At 38.3% G+C, this 22,341-nt stretch overlaps 1 protein-coding gene across 1 annotated transcript in view; it reads right to left on the bottom strand.

Annotated features, from left to right (window-relative positions):
- Nucleotides 1–22,139, bottom strand: part of SLC30A5 (solute carrier family 30 member 5) — a 37,184-nt gene extending 15,045 nt beyond the window's left edge. The window contains exons 1-7 of the mRNA XM_080803642.1: nt 21,760–22,139; nt 12,820–12,942; nt 11,560–11,626; nt 10,011–10,096; nt 5,241–5,328; nt 1,380–1,467; nt 89–165 (exon numbers count right to left, since the gene is read on the bottom strand). Of these exons, the coding sequence (XP_080659768.1) occupies nt 89–165; nt 1,380–1,467; nt 5,241–5,328; nt 10,011–10,096; nt 11,560–11,626; nt 12,820–12,942; nt 21,760–21,854 (624 nt within the window). The 5' untranslated portion in view covers nt 21,855–22,139. The remainder of the gene's footprint in view (nt 1–88; nt 166–1,379; nt 1,468–5,240; nt 5,329–10,010; nt 10,097–11,559; nt 11,627–12,819; nt 12,943–21,759) is intronic.
- Nucleotides 22,140–22,341: the final 202 nt, after the last annotated feature.

Below are 22,341 nucleotides of genomic sequence, written 5' to 3' on the forward strand. Positions count from 1 at the left end.
AACTTATTTCAAGTGCACTTTTAAAGTTATAGTTGCTCCACTTTTTTACAATCTCTTGATCACATTAGGAACAAAGAAAAGAACATACCTTGTGATCTGCCACACCTAAGAAGGCAATGGCTGTGTAAAGCATGTGAGTTAGAGCACTGTCATGATGTCCTTCAGCTGAGTTGCAGTAAAGGCAAAAAAATAATCCCAAATATTAACTCCTTGAATCCTGAAGTCCTCCTAAAATTTTGGCTACATTATTTTAGGCTGACAATAGACTAGTTTGGGGGCCCCAAACCTGACTACCTGCCAACAGTTTATTGCCCTTAAAAACAAAAAAATTAAAAATTTAATTTGGGGAAATGATTTACAAACTGGAATGGCCTATATTTCTTTTGTTGTCTCCAAAACAATTAGAATAGCCCTTGAGAAATAGTTGTTAAATTTTAGAAGTCAACTTCTAAAAGTACATGCATGTATACTGTAGGCACGACAAAGGGACAAGAGCAAGGAACTTCTTGGACCACTACTGCCATGAAATTAAGGTTGCTCTTTCAGAGTATGTCAAATCAGTCCTAAATCTGTTTCTAAATCACTAACCACATAAACCTCAGTAAAGCAAGTAGCAAGCAGAAAGGGGCATGAGTGGCATATCACAAGCAACCTGTTCTGCAAAGTCACACCACTCTCTTTCATTGTAACAAAGTAAACTGTTACTAGTTAAATGACAGGATTTAGGACAGTTATCAATAACCGGAAGAATCAAAATTGGTATTCTAAGGTCAGCTGAATGGAGTGGGCAAAGGTGTATGGACAGGGAAGAACAAGGCATGTCTGTTTATAGAGGAAAATGAGTATACATATTTGACTGGAAAGCTGGGGTTACAGAGTAGTGGAAGCTCGACTAGAAGTAACAGTTTAGAGCAAGAGAGTGATTACTAGGTGAAGGAACTCAGCTTTTTCTTTCAGGCAAGAATATGTCAAAGATTTTTCATTAAATTTCAAAAAAGTTTGTATTTAATAATTGCAACTGACTTCTAAATTGAGCATTTAAATCATTAAATTTGTTACAAGGGAGCCAACAGAGTGATTTTGTTGACTGACAAGTAAAAAAAAGTTTTTTTTTAAGCACTAGGATATTCTAAAATAGTCTTTCACCGTCCCTGTAGAAGATATTGATGGAAATGCTATAAAATACTTAATTTAGAATAAATTTACTCATTATTTGAATACCTACATTAACCCATGGAAGTTTCATTCATGACTGATTTTATTTTTTTATTTTTATTTTTTCACGACTGACTTTAATTCAATCCTCCTTCTTGTCCCATTCTGCCAGTCTTCTATTTTTCCGCAAGACTAAATTATTTCAATCTATTGTAAAAGGATACGATGTTCAGCCATTTTAGCCATGAGATCATCATTGTCGAAAAGCAATAGGCAGATTACAGCAATAATGAAAAAAGCAGCCCCTCTTGTCTGAAAATGAAGAAAATATTAGAAAGGATGGCTATTTTAAGAGTTGATGTTTAAGACTATGATTATACAAATGCTAAAGAAAAATTATTTTCCAAATAAATATTTAAAGAAAAAATAACATCTCACATTAAAGCCCTTCTACTATACAATATAAATTTGGAGTATTTTTTTTTTAAAGATTCTATTTGTTAAAAAAAAGATTTTATTTATTTATTTGACACAGAGAGAGAGAGAGCGCGCGCACGAGCACACAAGCAGGGGGAGCAGCAGAGGGAGAGAGAGAGGCGGCTCTCCACTGAGCAGGGAGCCCGATGGGGGGCTTGATCCCGGGACCCTGGATCATGACCTGAGCTGAAGGCAGACGCTTAACAGACTGAGCCACCCAGGTGCCCCTAAATTTGCAGTGTTAACAGTAACATAAACAAGTAAAGAGCTCCAACAAATTCTGCAGGATATTTTGAAGGCATTTAAGACAGATAGTAATGACAACCTAAACTGTCTCCTTGCTAAGAGGGCTAGCTGTGTTACTGTGCACAAACTATTAGTGTTTGCAGAATTAATTTTCCTAAATGTTACTTTGCTTCTGGTTGAAAAGCCCAAGCAGCTACAGAATAATTATTAGGAACTTATTTTATTCTACAACATGTAAGTGATAGAAAAGACAGTTAATTTACAATAATATTAATATTCTAGTTACCACTCTTCTAGGGAAAAAGAATATGAGGCACATTAGGAAAATTAGCAAGTCATTTCTCATACCCACCAAAAGTGTAGAGCATTTAAAAGCTGATGATTTTTTTTTATAAGTTTATGTTCTCATCTCAGGAAAGGATTTTGACAAAAGAAAATTAGGAAGAACATACTGCCTAGTTTATGCAAATACTTCAGAATGTTGGGTATAAAAGCCATCCGAATAGCATTATGATACATCCTGTATTTATTTATTTATTTATTAAAAATATTTTATTTATTTATCTGACAGACAGAGGTCACAAGTAGGCAGAGAGGGAGGCAGAGAGAGAGGAGGAAGCAGGCTCCCCGTGGAGCGGAGAACCCGATGCAGGACTCGATCCCAGGACCCCGGGATCATGACCTGAGCCGAAGGCAGCGGCTTAACCCACTGAGCCACCCAGGTGTCCCACATTCTGTATTTATAAATTTATAAGTATAAAACAAAACAAAACAAATTTAACAGTATACTGCCACACATTTTCATTAAATAAAAGTTAAAATTTAAAGTGAGAATCCTATTCTATTCATGAACATGATTATCACTACACTTGATAAATTCTTTGTTAGTGTGGTAGATGGATATCTTGACAAATGTCAGTATACATAAGCCACATAATTTTAAATTTCATAATTTTCATTAAATTAGAATATGACAATATCAACAATAGCCAGAATATAATTTAATTTTTGTTAAAGAGGGCAACTGAGAATTTTGTAGGGCTTCAGTCATAACTAAGAAAAAACACATGCTATGTTTCTGGATAGACACCCAGATTCATTACAGACACTAATGGCACGATGTGTATGATTCATATTCTCATTTCTGAGTATTAGGGCAGCAAAATTTTTATTTATTTTTAATTATATTTTTAAAAGATTTATTTATTTGAGAGAAAGGTGGGGAGGGGCAGAGGGAGAGGGAGAGAGTGTCAAGCAGACTCCACACTGAACGAACAAGGAGCCTACACAGGGCTCAGTCTCACAACCCTGATATGACCTAAGCTGAAACCAACAGTCGATGCTTAACCGACTGCGCCACCCAGGGGCTACCCAGTTTTTTTTTTTGTTGTTGTTTTGTTTTGTTTTTAATGTTTTAAAGTCATCTGTTTTTCTTTTTTGAGTTGTCTTTCCCTGCCCTTGGCTCATTTTTATTGAGAATCTTACCCATTTTTCTTAACTGACTTTACTAATTTACATTTTGAAAGAAACATAAAACTTTTACTTGTGATAGTTTTCTGTTGTTGTTTGCATGATTTCTGTTACACAGAAACTTAAAATTGCTATGAAGTCAAATGTACTGAGTTTTCCCATTGTGATTTTTCCCCACTGCTTTATTTTTTTTATTAGAAAAAAATTTTTTTTAAGATTTTATTTATTTATTTGACAGACAGATCACAAGTGGGCAGAGAAGCAGGCAGAGAGAGAGGGGGAAGCAGGCTCCCTGCTGAGCAGAGAACCGAGGTGGGGCTTGATCCCAGGACCCTGAGATCATGACCTGAGCCGAAAGCAGAGGCTATAACCTACTGAGCCACCAGGTGCCCCTATTTTTTAAAAAATTTTAAAAAAGATTTTATTTATTTATATGACAGAGAGAGAGAGATCACAAGTAGGCAGAGGGGCAGGTAGAGAGAGGGAAGCAGGCTCCCTGCTGAGCAGAGAGCCCGATGTGGGGCTCAATCCCAGGACCCTGAGATCATGACCTGAGCTGAAGGCAGAGGCTTAAGCCACTGAGCCACCCAGGCACCCCTTCCCCACTGCTTTTATGCTCAGAAAGTTCTTTGCTTGTAGTTAATTATCCATCTACATTTTATATCATATATGTATCGATGTTTTATGTATTATACACATTTATGACTTTATATTTTACATACTATAGTATATCACATTTACATATAGTATTTTATACTACAATTATATATTTACATGTATTTTACATATTATTATACTATATTAATATTACTGTATATTATATATTTTTATTGACAAAATACTTCATTCTACTTGACGTTTACTTTGGAGTACTCTATGAGTGAGAAAAAATAGTGGCATCTGCTTTAATATTAATTATCCCATTTGAAATCTATGGGTTAGGTAGTCTCTCTGCTCTACCTGGCATGTTACTTTGTTCACTTAATTTTATTCATCTGCCTCCATTACTTAGCCTCAACAGCTCCTTTTAGAACAGGGACTACTACATCTTATTTGTCTTTATTTCTCCTTTCCCCTATAACTGTGACAATGCACCATGCACAGCAAACTATCTAGTAAAAAAGAAATACTGGGGCGCCTGGATGGCTCAGTTGGTTAAGCAACTGCCTTCAGCTCAGGTCATGATCCCGGAGTTCCGTGATGGAGTCCCGCATCGGGCTCCTAGCTCCATGGGGAGTCTGCTTCTCCCTCTGACCTCCTCGCCTCTCATGCTCTCTCTCACTGTCTCTCTCTCAAATAAATAAATAAAATCTTAAAAAAAAAAAAAGAAAAAAGAAAAAAAAAGAATAGATACAAAAATGTGGAATTGCAGATTCTTGACTCATTTACCAAAAAAGGATAATACTTAAATTACTTAAGATAAATAAGGCCTAGTTGGCAAAATTTTGGGTAAATATCCATCAGACTTTATAACAAGTGTTCATAAGTGTTTTCTAAAAATGACGAATAAGGGTTAAAAACGAGGTGGGCAAGAGACTTGGGTACAGCATGACGGAGATCTTTGTGGTGATCAATCTGTTCAGTGTCTTGATAAGGTCTATGGATTGTACCAATGTTAATTTCTTGATTTTGATAGTGTAATTGAGTTGGGTAAGAAATTACCATTGAAATTGAGTGAAGGGCACTCTGGGTGCTATTTTTGCAATTTCCTATGGATATATGATGATTTCAAAATAAAAAGTAAAAAAAAAAAGTTTCTAAGAAAAAGTTAAAATTAGCAGAAAAAGCCCCTGCATTCTTTTAAATGGTGAAAGATTTTATTTAATTGGTTTGGATAATATTTCACATGCATAACTTTCAATTTTCAAGTAACTAATAACAGAAAATTTTACCTTTGCTGGTCCTCCTCCAGAACTAGTGAACAAAACACTGAGTAGTGAGATGACAACAACATCACTGTGTTCAAATAGCAGCAAAGTCCTATAAAAATACAACATTATCATTCACAAAATGTACCTGATCTTCAGCGAGAAGCATGAATTCAACTGCAGTAAGAGAAAATAAATATTTCTCCTTGATTTCACAAAACACTGAGAAAAATAAATAGGGACAATTGCTTTGGAATAATCTATCTTCTGGCCTTATCTATCCCAGAAAGGCTGAAACTAGGGTAACCTGGCTAGTTCAGTTGGTAGCGCACCTCACTCCTGATCTTGGTGGTCAGTTCAAGTACCATGTTGGGTGTAGAGCCTACTTAATTTAATAAAAAAAAAATGGAGGAAAAAAAGATGAAATGGTATAACTTATAATATTATATCACATCAATTTCTTGTGTATGTGTACCAGGAAACACTTAGAAGGTTGCTCCTATCAGCTTTGTCCACAGTAGCCCCAACCTAAATGTCACTGGTAAGAGAATAAATAATAAGGAATATGCCCATTCAACGGACTATTATACAACAATAAAAATGAATAAAATTCTATGAATATATTAAGAAATGCAGAATTGTACGCCTTATTTTTTTATTAAGAGAATTTTTTTTTTTAAGATTTATTTATTTGACAGAGAGAGACAGTAAGTGAGCACAAGCAGGGGGTGCAGCAGGCTCCCTGCTGAGCAAGGAGCTTGATGAGGGGCTCAATCCCAGGACCTGGGATCATGACCTGAGCTGAAGGCAGATGCTTAACCCACTGAGCCACCCAGGCGCCCCTGAATTGTACACTTCAAATGTGGTATAGACTGCAGATTTGAGTCCCCCTTAAATTCATGTTAAACCCAACCTCTATTGTCACGGTGTTTGGCAGTGGGACCTTTGGGGTACATAGGTCACGAGGGTGGAACCCTCCCTCATGAATGAGATTAGAGTCCTCATCAAAAAGACCATAAGAGTATTCTCTTTGCCTGTTCTGCCATGTGAGGTTACTGAGAAAAGATAGCTGTCTATGAACCAGGAAGTAGTCCCTCACCGGACAATCTGCCTCACCTTGATATTAGACTTTCCAGTCTCCAGAACTAAGAAATAAATCTATGTTGTTTAAAAGCCACCCAGTCTATGGGGCACCCGGTTGCTCAGTTGGTTAAGCTTCCAATTCCTGATTTCATCTCAGATCATGATCGAGCCTCACATCAGGCTCTGCACTCAGTGGAGAGTCTGCTTCTCTCTCCCCCTCTGTTCCTCACCCCACTCATGCATGCTCCTTATAAAATAAATAAATAAATCTTAAAAAAGAAAAAAAAGGTGCCACCCAGTCGACACAGTATTTCTGTTATAACAGCCCAAATGGACTAAAATAAAAAGAATGAATGTTACAGTATATGAATCGTATTTCAAAAAACTGCCATCAAATGAATGAACTATATATATATACATCATATGCATCAATATGGGCAAGTCTCAAATATAACATTAAAGGAAAAAGTAGGGGCACCTGGGTGGCTCAGTGGGCTAAGCCTCTGCCTTCAGCTCAGGTCATGATCTCAGGGTCCTGGGATCGAGCCCCGCATTGGGCTCTCTGCTCGGCCTCTCTGCCTCTTGTGATCCCCCTCTTTCTCTGCCTGCCTCTCTGCCTACTTGTGATCTCTCTCTCTGTCAAATAAAAAATAAAATCTTAAAAATAAATAAATAAATAGGCAAAGTATGCTGTAGAACATGCATGCAATGTAATTCTACTCAAACAAAGTAAACAACTTGCAAAGTTAAACATAAAAAAAGACACGTGAAAAAAGAAACATATGTGAAAAAACTATATAGAAAACTAAGAAAATGAAAAGCAGAACTTAAGGGGTGCCTGGGGGGCTCAGTCATTAAGCGTCTGCCTTCAGCTCAGGTCATGATGCTGGGGTCCTGGGATCAAGCTCCAAAGAGTCGGGTTTTCTGCTCAGCAGGGAGCCTGCTTCTCCCTCTCCCACTCTCCCCTGCTTGTGTTCCCTCTCTGGTTGTCCCTCTCTCTGTCAAATAAATAAAATCTTAAAAAAAAAAAAAGAAAAACAAAACTTAAGATGCTGATTGCACCCAAGGGTAGGGGGAGATGGGGACACAGGAGTGGCACACAGGGTTTCGAACGTATTGGTAAGGTTTTATTTTGAGGGCTGGGTGCTAGATACATGAAGGTTCACTTTATTATTTTTTGAAGATTTATTTATTTATCTGAAAGAGAGAGAGAGAGAGGAGTGACCAAAAAGAGAGCTGCGGGGAGGGACAGAGGGAAACTCAAGAAGACATCCTGACTTTTTTTGTTTTTGTTTTCTTTTAGAGAGGAATAGGGAGGGACAGAGGGAGCCCAATGTGGGGCTCAATCCCACTACCATGAGATCATGATCAGCCCCAAAACAGAGTTAGATGTTTAACTGGTTGAGCCACCCAGTTGCCCCCACTTTATTATTATTTAAATATTCTTATTCATATTTACTCTTCTATATATATGAAATATTAAAAAAGAAACCTGGTTGCCTGGGTAGCTCAGTTGTTAAGGATCTGCCTTTGGCTCTGGTCATGATCCCAGGGTCCTGGGATAGAGTCCCACATCGGGCTCCCTGCTCAGTGGGGAGACTGCTTCTCCCTCTGCCTGCCACTTCACCTCCTTGTGTTTTCTCTCTCTCTCTCTCTCTCTCTCTCTCTCTGTGACAAATAAATAAATAAAATCTTTAAAAAAAAACAAACCCCCAAAACTGAAAAACATTATCACCAGCCAGAACAGGGCTTACAGGATCTAAATATTAAGATCTTTTAGCTGCTCTTTTGAAAAACTATCATTTTTCCTCTTTACTAGAAAATCTGTAACACAGAACACAGCAGTGCTAACTTTAATTCTATTAGTAACTGAAATAAAATTTAAGAAAATAAATGTATCAGTGGAGTAATACCAACCTAAAATAAGACAAGCTATGGAACACAGGAATCCTTTTTTTTTTTTTTAAAGATTTTATTAAAAAAAAAAAAAAGATTTTATTTCTTTATTTGATGGAAACAGTGAGAGAGGGAACACAAACAGGGGGAGCTGGAGAGAGAGAGAAGCAGGCTTCCTGCAGAGCAGGGAACCCGATACAGGGCTTGATCTCAGGACCCCGGGATCATGACCTGAGCTGAAGGCAGACACTTAAGGACTGAGCCACCCAGGCACCTGAAGGAGTCTTTCTAATGAAGAAATTGCATGGGGCATCTGGGTGGCTCAGTTGGTTAGGTGTCCAACTCTTGATTTTGGCTCAGGTCATGGTCTCTGGGTTGTGAGATGGAGCCCAGTGTAGCGCTCCCCGCTGGGTGGCGGGCCTGCTTAAGATTCTCTCTCTCCCTTTGCCCCTCCCTTAAAAAGAAAAAAAAAAAATCACGCAATTCCTTTTTTAGAGAGAGAGCATGTACACACTCTTGCAAATAGGGATGGCGAGTAGAGGGAGAAGGACAGAGAGACAATCCCAAGCAGGCTCCAAACTCAGCACAGAGCCTGATAAGGGCTCAATCTCATGACCTAAGCCAAAATCAAGAGTTGGACACTTAACTGACTGAGCCACCTAGGGACCCCGGCATGATGGCTGCTTTTGTTTATTAAGTTAAATTTAATTAATTTATTTAAGAGAGAGTGCAAAAGCAGGGGAAGGAACAGAGGGAGAGGGACAAGCAGACTCCATGTTAAGCAAAGAGCCCAGTGCAGTGCTTGATCTCAGGAGCCTGAGATCATGGCTTGAGCCGAAAACCCAGTGGCCCCTGATGGTTTTCATAAAAGAACGAGAGGGGCAGTGTTGGCAGAGGAGCTGGTGGTAGTGACGGGTTGTAAGCAGGAAATATAAGTATAAATAAGGAGTCAAATAAGAATTTAACAATATTCTGCCTTTCTTCCCTACGTAACACACAAGGACAGCGATTTAATAACATATAGAACAAAATATAATTTAATGGAAAAGAAATTTTTTAAGAAAAGATTTTATTTATTTGAGAGAGAGAGAAAGAGAAAGAGAGAGTGAGATCACAAGCAAGGGGGAAGGGTAGAGTGAGAAGCAGACTACCTGCTGAGCCAGTAGCCCAATGTGGGACTTGATCTCAGGACCCTGAGATCATGACCCAAGCTGAAGGAAGACACTTAACCAACTGAGCCACCCAGGCGTCCCAAGATTTTTTAAAGATTTTATTTATTTATTTTAGAGAAAGCATATGCACAAGCAGGCAGAGCAGCAGGCAGAGGGAGTTGGAGAAGCAGGCTCCCAAGTAAGCAGAGAGCCTGACTTGGGGCTTGATCCCAGGACCTGGCAGACACATAACTGACTGAGCCACCCAGGTGCCCCAAAGATTTTCCTACTGATTGATTTCATTTACCATTTCAGACCTTTAAGTTTCTAAAATCAGTTGCTAAAAGGGATCACCAATGGATGATAAAATATCACCTATGTTAAAAATTTTCTGAAACTGTTTGGACTCTTAACTAGTATAATATCATAACAGAACATGAACAATACATTTACAGTGTTCACCAAAAGACAGTGCACATATTAAACAGGTTCTGTCAGCACCCCCCCATGTATAAATATTGAGTTGTAACCAATGCTATAGGAGTAAGAGAAGCATTTGTATATAACAACAAAAATACCTGACATAAAATATAATGGAATAAAACTAATATTCAAAATTAAGAAATACAAATAAACATTCAAAATATGCATTTTTTAAATTTACCTTAGTGGTCCACAAAGAGTGAGGCCAAAAAACCACAAGAGTGAAATGATACACCCAGCAACTGCATGTTTAAATATTTTGATCCACTATGAATGGAAACAAAAAGTTAAAAATTTTAGTCATATATGTTTTGCTAGTATCTCGAAATCTTAAATAAAATATACAAGGAAAGAAAATAATGATAGCACTTAAATATTTGAAAGGCTAAATAATTACATTTTTATTTTTATTTTTTAATTTTTTTAATGAATATTTTTATTTATTTGACAGAGAGAGACAGAGGAAGAGAGGGAACACAAACAGGGGGAATGGAAGAGGGAGAAGCAGGCTTCCCGCTGAGCAGGTAGCCCAATGAGGGGCTTGATCCCAGGACCCCAGGATCATGACCTGAGCTGAAGGCAGATGGTAAACAACTAAGCCACCCAGGTACCCCAATAATTACATTTTTAAAAATAGTCACATATTTTGAACTGAAACAGAAAATGTTAAGGTCCCTTAACTAAATCTAGATTTGTAAGACAGTATTGTGTTTTCCATTTTCTATGTTCTTGTCTGTTATTAGATCTTGAGATCTTTTTCTATAAAACACAAATTTGTGGGTTTTTTTCATTAGTTTCTCACTAGTTTGCTAGAACACGTAATTTTTAGTCTTTAAATTCTTTTCCACCAGATATTCGGAGCTTGAATTACTTGAAAAGAGGGAAAAAAGTTATGATGGGCAGTAAAATATTAATCCTGTTTTTCAAAACATGCATGGTCTCTAAAACAGAGGTACATAAATTTGTCATTCCAATAAAAAGTCATGGCACAGAACTCTAAGTTGTTGCACAAAGTAAACATGTAGTAGGGTCTAACTACTGTTCAAAGAGGTAATAATATGAGATGACAATACAGAATGCAGGAGATTTCTGGTATGCATCCTGAACCTCAGGTGCCTAAAGAACATAATGATGATGATAAGGGTGACACCTAATACATATTATTTGCTGACTATATGCCAGGAACTATTTCAAGAACTTTATATGTATTAATTCATTTATTCCTCACAGTTCCATTAAAAGGTATTATTAACTCCATTTTACAGGTAAGAAAATTGAGGTAGAGAAAAATTAAGAAACTTGTTCCAAGTAAGAGTTCGTAAGGAGGACAAACACAACATGAAATCTGGCTGACTCCAGAGGCTTCATTCTTAACCTCTATGGTTTATCTGCCTCCTAATGACATATGTCCTAGGCTTTGGGCCATGTCTCCATGTCTCATTTAGAAATCTTTAGAATAGAGTCTTGCATTAAAAAAAAAATTACTTTATACCTTAAAATTTTTCTACTCTCTTCTCCATTTTTAAACATTCTGTTATCTTAATACTTTACAGTTTACTCTTGAAGACTTGATACTAAAAGGCAAGTCAAGAGCAACTTAACTCTGGAAATGTTCTGCTGTGTACTTAAATCATTTAAGTAATCTGATCAACGAAAGAGCATTTCCCTGGCTAGCACCTTTCCTAGCACCTGGAAGGTGCTAGGAAAAAAGGACTGTGGCAAAAACTCACCTGGTGTTTGGTAATACTTTTTCCAGAAGAAAATGGCTTTTGAAACAAAACCATAAAAAATGCAGTCCTGTGAATAAGGAAACATTAATGTATTAATATTTATCTCATATATAAAATATGATGTTAAGTAAAGATTCTCACTTTAAACAAACATACTACAACTTGAAAGGTATGTTACCTCTAAAAAAATTATACTGGAGAACAATTTTTATTCTACTAAGGCTTCCACTGCAATATCTGGGGAACTCTTATTTTGTAATTGCCTTCAGAATCAGTTCACCAGCCACAAAAGAAAGGAGTCTCAACATTTTTTCATACTTTGAAATACGAAAAAACAAAACAAAACAAAACAAAAATCTTCTCCAAAACTTAGTAACAGTCTAGAAATAACAGAAATGAAGAATGCCCTCACCTTTCAAATTCCCAAAATGGTTATATAAAAATGCATACAACTGCTTACTTAAAATTTCCTAGTCAAGAATCACTTTCCATAATTACTAAAATTAACTTCCTGTAGTCTTAATGGATTTTTATTTACAGAGAGTGGTCACTATCAAGCTCAAGGTCCAAAGAAACTTTATTCAGAAAGAATTTCTTACTGTGTGCAGAATAATGTAAAATTTATTTTATATGAGGACTCTGTACTGTGAAGGGAGCATATTGTGAACAAAGCCCAGCATAGTTAAACTTAGAAAATAAGGAACATCTGTGCCAGAACAAGTCTCAGGTTACATTCTATGCCTGCTGGAAGGCTGACCTACACCAGTGGTATGGTCTGGGAATCCCTAGGGTCTGGAGACTCTTCGGAAGCCTGTGGGGTCAAAACCACTTTTATGAAAATACTAAGAAATTATCTGCCCTTTTCACTCTTATTCTCTCAGGGGTGTACAGTGGAGCTCTTCAGAGGCTAACTGATGTGAGATCCTGCATAGATTGAATGCTGAAACAGACATGAAAATTCAGCAATCCTCTATTAAGCTGAACATTGAAAGAAACGTGCAAAAACCTCTTTAACACAAACTATAGCACAAGTCAAGTTTTGGGAAGCTATTATAGTATAACAGTCTTCAAAAAAAAAAGAGTCATTCTCTTTGTACCTCTAACCTTAGGTATTTTATTTTTTTGAAAACTTAATCATAAATGTGTAAGGGGGAATAAATAGAACAAAATATTTTATCTAAAATTTCCTAGAGATAATCAGTTAAAACAAGAGTTTCAAATAAATAAAACATTAAGGGAAAAAGAACTACAGACACTCACCCAAGTTTTAATATAAAAATGAACTGAACAATGTGAACTGCTTTTAGGAGATCATATGATTCAAAAAGTCCCACAGCCTTCAAAAATTTAGTGAAACATAGTAACACAATATATTTTGTTAATCTGAAAAGTAAAAACAGAAACAAGTTTCAGTATCATTAAAATCACAAGGAACTCTGTAATTTTTTTTCTTATTATACACTAGGGATCATTATAAAAACCACAGATACTCATTAAAATAAATGAAACAAACTAAAAAACCAAACAACTCCCCATCCACATAACAACTATTAATATCTTGGCACAGACACTTCCAGATTCTTTTTTAATAGATACAATCTGCTAAAAAAACAAAAAAAGGGGCCAAACTAAAAATAAATATGTTCTTGGCTAATTGAGTTGTCCAGATTACTTTGTAATCTGCTTTTAAAAACTTAACAGTGGGGCACCTGGGTGGCTCAGTGGGTTAAAGCCTCTGCCTTCAGTTCGGGTCATGATTCCGGGGTCCTGGGATCAAGCCCCGCATCGAGCTCTCTGCTCAGTGGGGAGCCTGTCCCTTCCTCTCTCTCTGCTTGCCTCTCTGCCTACTTGTGATCTCCGTCTGTCAAATAGATAAATTAAAAAAAAAACCTTAAAAAAAAAAACCAAACACGTAACAGTTACTTAAAACAAAGAGAATAAAAAGAGATACCAAACTCTATCTGCGATCAAACTAGAAGAGCACAATGTAAGAAGTAACAGAGGAAAGGTAAATGCCTTAGGTTTGCCCCTCTTCTGCTTTGCTATGTGAGTGCAGTGAGAGTCATGGTTGAAAAGTTAAGCAACGCAACCTGCCCTACAGAGCCTTGTAAAAGCTCAGGAATCTGAAGCACCTCAGAAAGGCCTGGGGAGCTGAAAAGAGAAGCAGCATCAACAAGTCCTTCAGGTAGCTGGATCCCCACATTCCTACCCATCACAGCCAGGCAACTAGCTCTCCTCAATCATGACAGGACACATGAGGCTTAGTCTCTGGAGAGGTCTAGACATAAGGCAAAGCAGAGATGAGGGGTGAGGTGCTAGAATAAAATCATGTAAATTAAAAGGAACTTTCCTTCTTAACTCCACCCTACCTCTTTTTCGTCTTTTACCTCTAACATCCTAACAGCCAGGCTGCAATCTCTCAGCAGAACCCTCTTAGGAATCCACTAGGGACAAGCCCCACACAGGTGTTCTAATTAGCTTTTTAGGGCTCCCTCAAATATGAATGGCAAATATGGATAATCAATCTTTTAAGCCCCTTTTAAGCCTCTTTTAAGATAAGCTTAGGAGGGACCAATCAAAATCAACAACAAACCTAAAAGATAAAGGGATCACAGGTAACAGTAGCAGAAAACAAAAAGAACTATAAATAACATTCTCTCAGACATAATACTGAATGCATGAAAAAATTAGGCTGCCATAAAAAGGAAGAAAAAAAGAGCTCCTGAAAAAGAAACTGAAATTAGGGAAGAAATTACTTCAGTCTTCTAGGCTAGTAGTAGTAGTAGTCTTTGATCATATACTCTCTAGCAGTAAAAAAAAAAAAAATTTGCACTTGAAACCCACTACTTATCTGTATGTTGTAAAAGTGTATTACTGTACTGATGTTATATACATTATAAAACATACACAAATTAGAAATTAAAAAGAATGAGATAAAAAATGGTGAAATTCTTAGTATTTTTTCCCTTACCCTAATAGGACATCTTGTGCAAGCCACTCAAGTACATGACTTCTTAAGTTTACATCAAACAGGTGTTACTATATTAAAAAGGAGGTGTAAGGGAAAACAAAACAAAACAAAACACGATGTGTGAGGGATGTCCACGTCTGGCATACTGACAGGGGTAAGAAGTCTCTATCAATGGGAGAAAAAAAACAAAAAGCAAACCCAGAAGTTTAAAAGAAACCGAAGTCGTTCAAACAAAGTTAAAATAATTTGGCATACAATGGGGATATCAAGGTATAATATAAAAACTGATGAGTATGTATAACCCAGTAAGATGGCACTGAATTAACAGGAGCTAAACTATATTAAACATACAGTAATTTGATTAAGAAGGCACAAAAAATATATTTTAGGAAGATTTTGATGCAATTATTAAAATAAATTTCAGTTCTTCAAAGAATGAATCTCAGTATCTTTACCATCCAAGATGGCTCATTTTCTGTTTTAGTCCAGATAATATCATAGTAAATTAAAAAAAAGATTTGACCAAAGTGCTTTTTCTTATTATGAACACCATCTGGGGGGGCGTTTTATAGTGTAGTCTGGGGATTTTAACTATGTGATAATTAATCACCCAAAAGCTAATAAAAATGTTATTGTGGAATAATGTGTACGTCACATCCTAAAGCACCTTAAAGAAATTCCTATTTAACTCATTTGTTGAACATTAAAATATGTTTCAAAGATCAAGCATATTTTCTGGGATGACAAAACTGTTTTATAGCTTAGGGCACCTGAGTGGGTCAGTTGTTTAAGTGCCCGACTCAATTTTGGCTGGGGTCATGATATTAGGGTCATGGGATCAAGCCTATGTTAGGCGTCAGGCTCCGTGCTCAGCGGGCAGTCAGCTCAAGATTCTTTCTCTCCCTCCATGCCCCACCCCCTGAGCATGCTCGCTCTCTCTAAATATATAAATCTTAAAAAAAAATTGTTCTATAGCTTGATTATGTTGAAAGTTACACAGGTATACACATTTGTGAAAAATGCAAACTTGTACCTTTAAAATCTATGCATTTTATTATAGGTAAATTTTATCTCAATGAAAAAAGGAGTATTGCAAAAAATAATAAATTTAAAGTTACGGCTATAACAGCAACAAAAAATCAAGTGTATTTTGTTTTTGGACTCTCTGCAGACTGGCTAAAAACACAGTAAAACAAGGGAAATCTACCAAGTCTCTAGCAACTGTCCAGGTGTGATAGTAAATGTACATATGCAAGAAAAAACTGAACGCTAACATTTAAGAGCTAAGAACACCTTAGGGATTTTCTAGCTCATTGCTTTTGATGTTATAGATTAGGAAATTAAAGCCCACAGAGTTAGCTAGAGTCCAGTCCATGGCTCTTAAGTATGCTTTTTTTTTTTTTTAAGTAGGCTCCATGCCCAAGGTGGGGCTTGAAATTACCATCTGGAGATCAAGAGTCACATGCTTTACAGACTAAGCCAGCCAGGTGCCCAAGTATGCTTTTTTTTTTTTTTGAGAGAGAGAGAACACATAGGCCAGGGTAGGGGCAGAGAGAGAGACAGAGAGAATCATAAGCAGGCTCCCTACTGAGCATGGAGCCTGACATGGGGCTAGTTCTCAACAACCCTAAGATTATGTAATACGTCACACAGAAAATTAAAGTTCATCCAAAGGCTTTGAGGGTTTCTATATTCTAAACTGTTCTCAATTATACATTCATGGTGGCCCACGCTAACAGTAAAATCATCTTTAAATATGGAAGACAAAAAGCATATTAAAACCTAAGATTTATTTATATTTTGGACCATTTAAGCTAGAGAAAAAAGTCCTACAGACTTCGGTACACTGAGTATATTAACTATATTAATACTAATTAAATATTCTGGTCAGTGTAGCAATTCAAAATTGGCCAATGAAAATAAAAGTTGAGCTAGAAATCTGTTGTTTATTAGTTCCTAACACAGGGACCAGCATTATATGTGCTCAGCAAATGTTTAAAAAAAAAAAAAGAATGTTAATTCTACAACTATACTTCGTGATATGGTGATATCTCATACAGTAACATACATAATGCAATAATACAGTACATTAAGTGGCAATCAAGCTTCTGGCAATCTGAACTATCAGCAACTGAGCTACAGACTCAGAATGAAAGAAAAGAATGAAATCAAATAGCAACACTCAAAACCGCAGGGGCTCTACTCCTTAAGCTTTTAATTAGGTGTAATAATAAGGCAGCAGGATAGAAGCAAGTGCACGAAGAACAATAATGTCAAGATAGGGAGGGAAAAAACAAAGACCAGGAAAAACAGAAGTACATTAAAAAATCACAGCAGTCTGGGAATTCTCAATGTCAGCAAAGAGCCTTGTATATTCTCCATGGGGCTATACAGCCATTCTTCAAATACTCTTTGCACACTTACTATATGCCAGATGCTATACATGGCCAATGAGACCTAAGGGAAGACTGACACGGTGGCTTCAAGCATAGCCTTCCCTCTTCCTGATCAAAAGAGAAGATGCAGTTGGAAATACTTGTCTTCTTTCTGCCTTCAAGGGAGGACCTTTATCTAAAAAATGTTATCAAAATGTTAACATTATCTAAAAGACTTATCCATCTTATAACAAGCCTGAATATGAAAGCCAATACGTTTAAGATGGCAGAGTAAAGACAAGGAATCTGGGTCCTAGATGGTATCACTTAGGTGCTGACCAAATACCTACAACATTTGGTTTCTTTTCTGTGAGAGTATCTCCTTATTTGTTTAAAGTTCTCTTCATTAGGTTACTTACAACTAAACATATTTTTAGGAGCTACCTGCGACACTTAATGTGTAATACAGACCCAGTCCGCAAGGAGTCTGAGGCCTAAGGAAGACAGGCAACCAAACAAGTATTTATGTGACCTAATATGTAATACAGTTTTAAAAGAATACGGGAAGCAACTAACTCAAACTTGGTAAGCAAAGGTCCATCTTTAGAGTTTGGGAGGTCTCAGTGTTTATTAAAGATTATGTAGGAATTTGGAGTACCTGGGTGGCCCAGTTGGTTAAGCATCTGACACCTGATCTCAGCTCAGGTCTCAACCTCAGGGTCATGAGTTCAAGTCACGCATTGGGCTCCATGCTGGATGCGGAGCATACTTATAAAAATAAAGACTAAGCAGGAATTACAAAACAAGAAAGCGGAGCAGAGAGCAGCACATGCAAAATACTAGTACTAGGAACAAGCCTTTGAATGAATGACTGTATTTAAGGTCAGTTAACCAGATGATGGTCAGAATGACCAGAGATCATCAAGGAAAAGGTAAATTATATTTAATATACTTGTTTTAAAAAGATAGGACAACATGTGAAATTCTTTTTTTTAAAAAAAGATTTTATTTATTTATTTGACAGAGAGAGAGCCTGGGTGCAAGTGCACAAGCAGAAGCAGGCTCCCTGCTGAGGCGGGAACATGATGGGAGGGGAGTGGGGGTTCGATCCCACCTGGGATCATGACCAGAGCCAAAGGCAGACACTTAACTGACTGAGCCACCCAGGTGCCCAATTTCTAAGTAATTTCCGTTTGAAGTATTAATTAAACTTTAAAAATTTGGCAAGATTTAGTAATAAGGAACATTATTTTGTAATAATGTTCCTTATTTAGTAATAAGGAACATTAATTTGAATAAAATACTTAAAAAAAAAAGATTTATTTACTTTAGAGAGAAAGAGCATGAGTGGGAGCGGCAGAGGGAGAGAGACTCTCAGACACCACACTGAACCTGGAGCCCGAAATGCTGAGCGATCTCATGACCCTGAGATCACTACCTGATCTGAAACCAAGAGCTGGGAGCTCAACTGACTGTGCCACCCAGGTGCCCCTAAGTAAAATACTTCTTGATAACATTACCATTATGATCTGACGCCAATTTTCTTTATTCCTTTTTTAATTTTTAAAATATAAAGATTATAAAAGTAATTTCTGAGTAGCTGCTTGTTATTAAAGTTTTAGATAAAATCATTCCTAATTTTCTCCTCATAGGTGACCAAGTGGTCATCCTTTCAAACCTTTTCCTTTGCATCTTCAGGTATGAAATATGCATATTTCATATGTTAACATATTTACAATCATATACATATGTTGATAGTTATATGGCTTTTCGTGTAATATATGTTCCAGATTTTTGCTACCATTATTAAATCAGGAAAATTATTTTAACATTTAGTTAAAAGTTGGACTCTGATTTTTATTTTTTATTTATTTATAAAACATAAATTTTTTTTTTAAGATTTTATTTATTTACTTGAGAGAGAGATCACAAGTAGGCAGAGAGGCAGGTAGAGAAAGGGGGGAAGCAGGATCCCTGATGAGCAGAGAGCCCGATGCGGGGCTCGATCCCAGGACCCTGAGACCATGACCTGAGCCGAATGCAGAGGCTTAACCCACTGAGCCACCCAGGCGCCCCTAAAACATAAATTTTTAAAAAAGATTTTACTTATTTATTTGACAGACAGATCACAAGTAGGCAGAGGCAGGCAGAGAGAGAGGAGGAAGTAGGTTCCCTGCTGAGCAGAGAGCCCCATGTGGGGCTAGGATCCCAGGACCCTGGGATCATGACCTGAGCCGAAGGCAGAGGCTTTAACCCACTGAGCCACCCAGGCGCCCCTAAAACATTAATTTTTTTAAAAAAGATTTTACTTATTTGAGAGAGAGAAACAGAAAGAGAGAGAGAAAGGACAAGCACAGGGAGCAACAGTGGGAGAGGGAGAAGCAGGCTCTCCGCTGGGAAGGGAGCCTGATTCGGGGCTCAATCCCAAGACCCTGAGAACAGGACCTAGCTGAAGGCAGACTTGCTTAACGGACTAAGCCACCCAGGAACCTCTGGACTCTGATTTTTAAAGCCTCATTGGTGAGGTCTTCCTCTTGGGCTACAGATGAAACACTAGATAAGGCTAAATAACCACATACTAGTAAGTAGATATCTGCAGTTCATATTGTGCAGGAAAACAGTGAACAGCTTCATTTACTAAGAGGGAAAGATGGGGGAGGGTGTTTAGGAGAGAAATGCTCTTCAAAAGGGGCAGTGGCCCTTGAGTCACTCACTGACTCTGGGGGACTCAGGGAGATACAATCCACCTACCCAACTGATAAATCATTATTTGCCATCAACTAGTTTCATCAAACGTTATCATGGGTCTTTTATGTGAAAGAGTACAAAAATCTCTGGTTCTCTAAACCTGAAATTACTGAGATTTCGGTTTGGGTTTAAACGTGCTTCTTAGCTTTGCCCACTGCAGGAGTTCATGGTTCTCCAGCAAACAAAACACAGTGTGTGAAATGAATGGGGTTTAGGATAACAGACTCTCATTTACTAGTTGGGAAAATAAACTTTTTTCTATGTCTCAATTTCTTGATCTGTGAAACAAGGGTGTGTTAGGTAGTCTACAGCACTGTTTTAAGTATTAAGTGAGATGCTACACTCAAAGCAAATCGAACACGGGTGTTCAACAAATGTTGACTGTCACCCTCTTTCCTGCAAAGAGGTCTTATAGAAGCCAGATAGAAACATTTGAAACAATTCTTTTTTGGTGAATTCAGGCACAAAAATATCCAGAATTAAAGGATTTTTAAACTAGTTTTTGTTGCAGATTTTAACTAGTATTTGATTATTAGTCTACACAAAGGAAAATTCTTGCAATTTGTAATCTACTAAAAATTCACCACTCCTGAGTTGAATTTGATTCTGCAATGAACTACAATAGAAGGGCAGTTCTGCTAAGCAAATTATACAACAGGATAGCAAAAGACTCTTTGCCACATCTACCTAAGACAATAATCTCTTGAATAAACAGTAACTTTAAACTATTTGTTTAAACATAATTTCCAGTTTACAGAAAAGTGGCAAGAATAGTATGCCCTTTACCTGGATTCCCTCATTGTTAAATGTCTCATTTGCCTTATTACCTCTCTAAATACAGGCTTTTTTTTCTCAACTAAAAATAAGTTACTTACATCATACTTCTAAATACTTGATTTCCTAAGAATATGTACATTTTCTTATAAAATCAGAAAAGTTATCAACTTCAGAAAATTTAACATGGTTATACTTTACTACCCTAGTCTTTTGTTAACAAACCTATTATTATCCTTTACAACATTTCCCCCCCCTCTGCTACCAAAATCTAGATGAGTCGCCTACTGCATTTACTTGTCATACCTCAGTAAATAGTATCTGATATGCTGTTATTTATAAGAGACTAGAAAATTAAACTTAAAACTACAAAAATGCAGTTGACTTAAGTTCTGTTCCAGCATTTTAAATGTTCTTTTTCACTAAAAAAAAAAAAAAAATTACATTAGCAATGCTATTTCTACAGTTCCAAAGAATTTATCAAAACAAACTTTAAATCTCAAAAAAAGTATTGAAGAACGAAAAAAACTGAACCTCATTAAAAATGAAGACAATGAATACCAAATTCCAACAACACTGTTGGGCAGTATTTTATGCCTCTTTGACACTACCTCAGAACTTTAGACAGATCAAGGACACGCTCGAAAGTGGTTACTGTACTTACCTCTGGGAGGTTTGTGGGAACATACGAGGGAGGCAGCGGTAGAGAGGAATTTTCGCTTTTTATTCTACGAATTTTTGTAGCGTTTGAGTTTTTTTTTTTAAACAATGAGCACACATTTCTCATTTAATAATAAAATAAAAGAAGCCAAGGAAAAGAAAGCTAGATGACGGGCTGAATTTTTGATGCGCGGGGTTAACCTGAATGTCGAAGTTCATCCGTTTGTACTTTGGTTTCTTCGCCTGAAGATGGTGACACCTTCCCCTAACTTACGCAGGGAGACTTCAGAAAGGTTAACTAGTCACTAAACTACTATTTCAGGGAGAAAGAGCCAACGGAAAGGGTTGTCACAGACCAGAAAAACCCCTCCCGTGAACTGGCTGGCAGAGGGAAGATTAACGGTATGCCTCGGAAACCAGAAACTCAAGCAGAACCTCCCTGGGCTTCAGAGCGTTCATTCTGCAGCGGGCAACGGGGGAGCCAATGAAAGCCGCAGGCGCGGGCAGCACTGGGACGGGACGGACCCTGTGGGACGCGTGCTGGGCTGAGGGCGTTCCGGACTGTCAGCGGGACGGGAGGGACGCGGGTGCCCGCGCGCGTCCGGGTGCGCGAGTGAGCGAGCCAGCGAGCGCAGGCGCGGGAGAGAGGCGCGAGCCGCGTCCGTCTCTTACCGAGCGCTGGGCACGTCCACGGGCCCAAGGCCACCGCCGCCGCCGCCGCCGCCGCCGGGGCCGGCTAGCACCTCCCCGCCGTATTTCTCCTCCATTCCGGGGCTCAGGAGCCGCCGCCGCTGCCCCCGCCGCGGGGTCTCCTCATGTCTCGCCGCTGCCGCGGAACAGCGGGCGCAGGCGCGTCACTCCCCCATGGCAGCGGCCCCGTCGTGTCCCTGCAGGCCCGACCGCCGCCGCCGCCGCTGTCCCCGGCTCTGGCTCACAAGCACACGCGCGTCGGGACTAGGCCGCGGGCAGTTCCAGCGGCGCCGGGTTCCCTGGAGGCGCACTGGAGCGGACGTTGCCAGGCCACGTCATCGGACCCAGCAGCCCTCACTCCTGGGGGAGTGCCCAGCCTTGCGCCTGCGCACAACCGAACACTCGCTTTCTTTTGCCCTTCTTTAGGTTCCGCCTACCGCTGGGTGACGGATCGTACCCTCGCTCCGGAACAGCCCCTCCCATCCACTCTGCCTCTGCCCTTACCTGTCCCTGCAGCGCCACCTCTGGGCCGTCAGAAAAACAGCGGGTTCTTGTAGCACCGCG

The sequence above is a fragment of the Martes martes genome, assembly GCF_963455335.1.
Source record: "Martes martes genome assembly, chromosome: 5".
NCBI lineage: Eukaryota > Metazoa > Chordata > Mammalia > Carnivora > Mustelidae > Martes > Martes martes.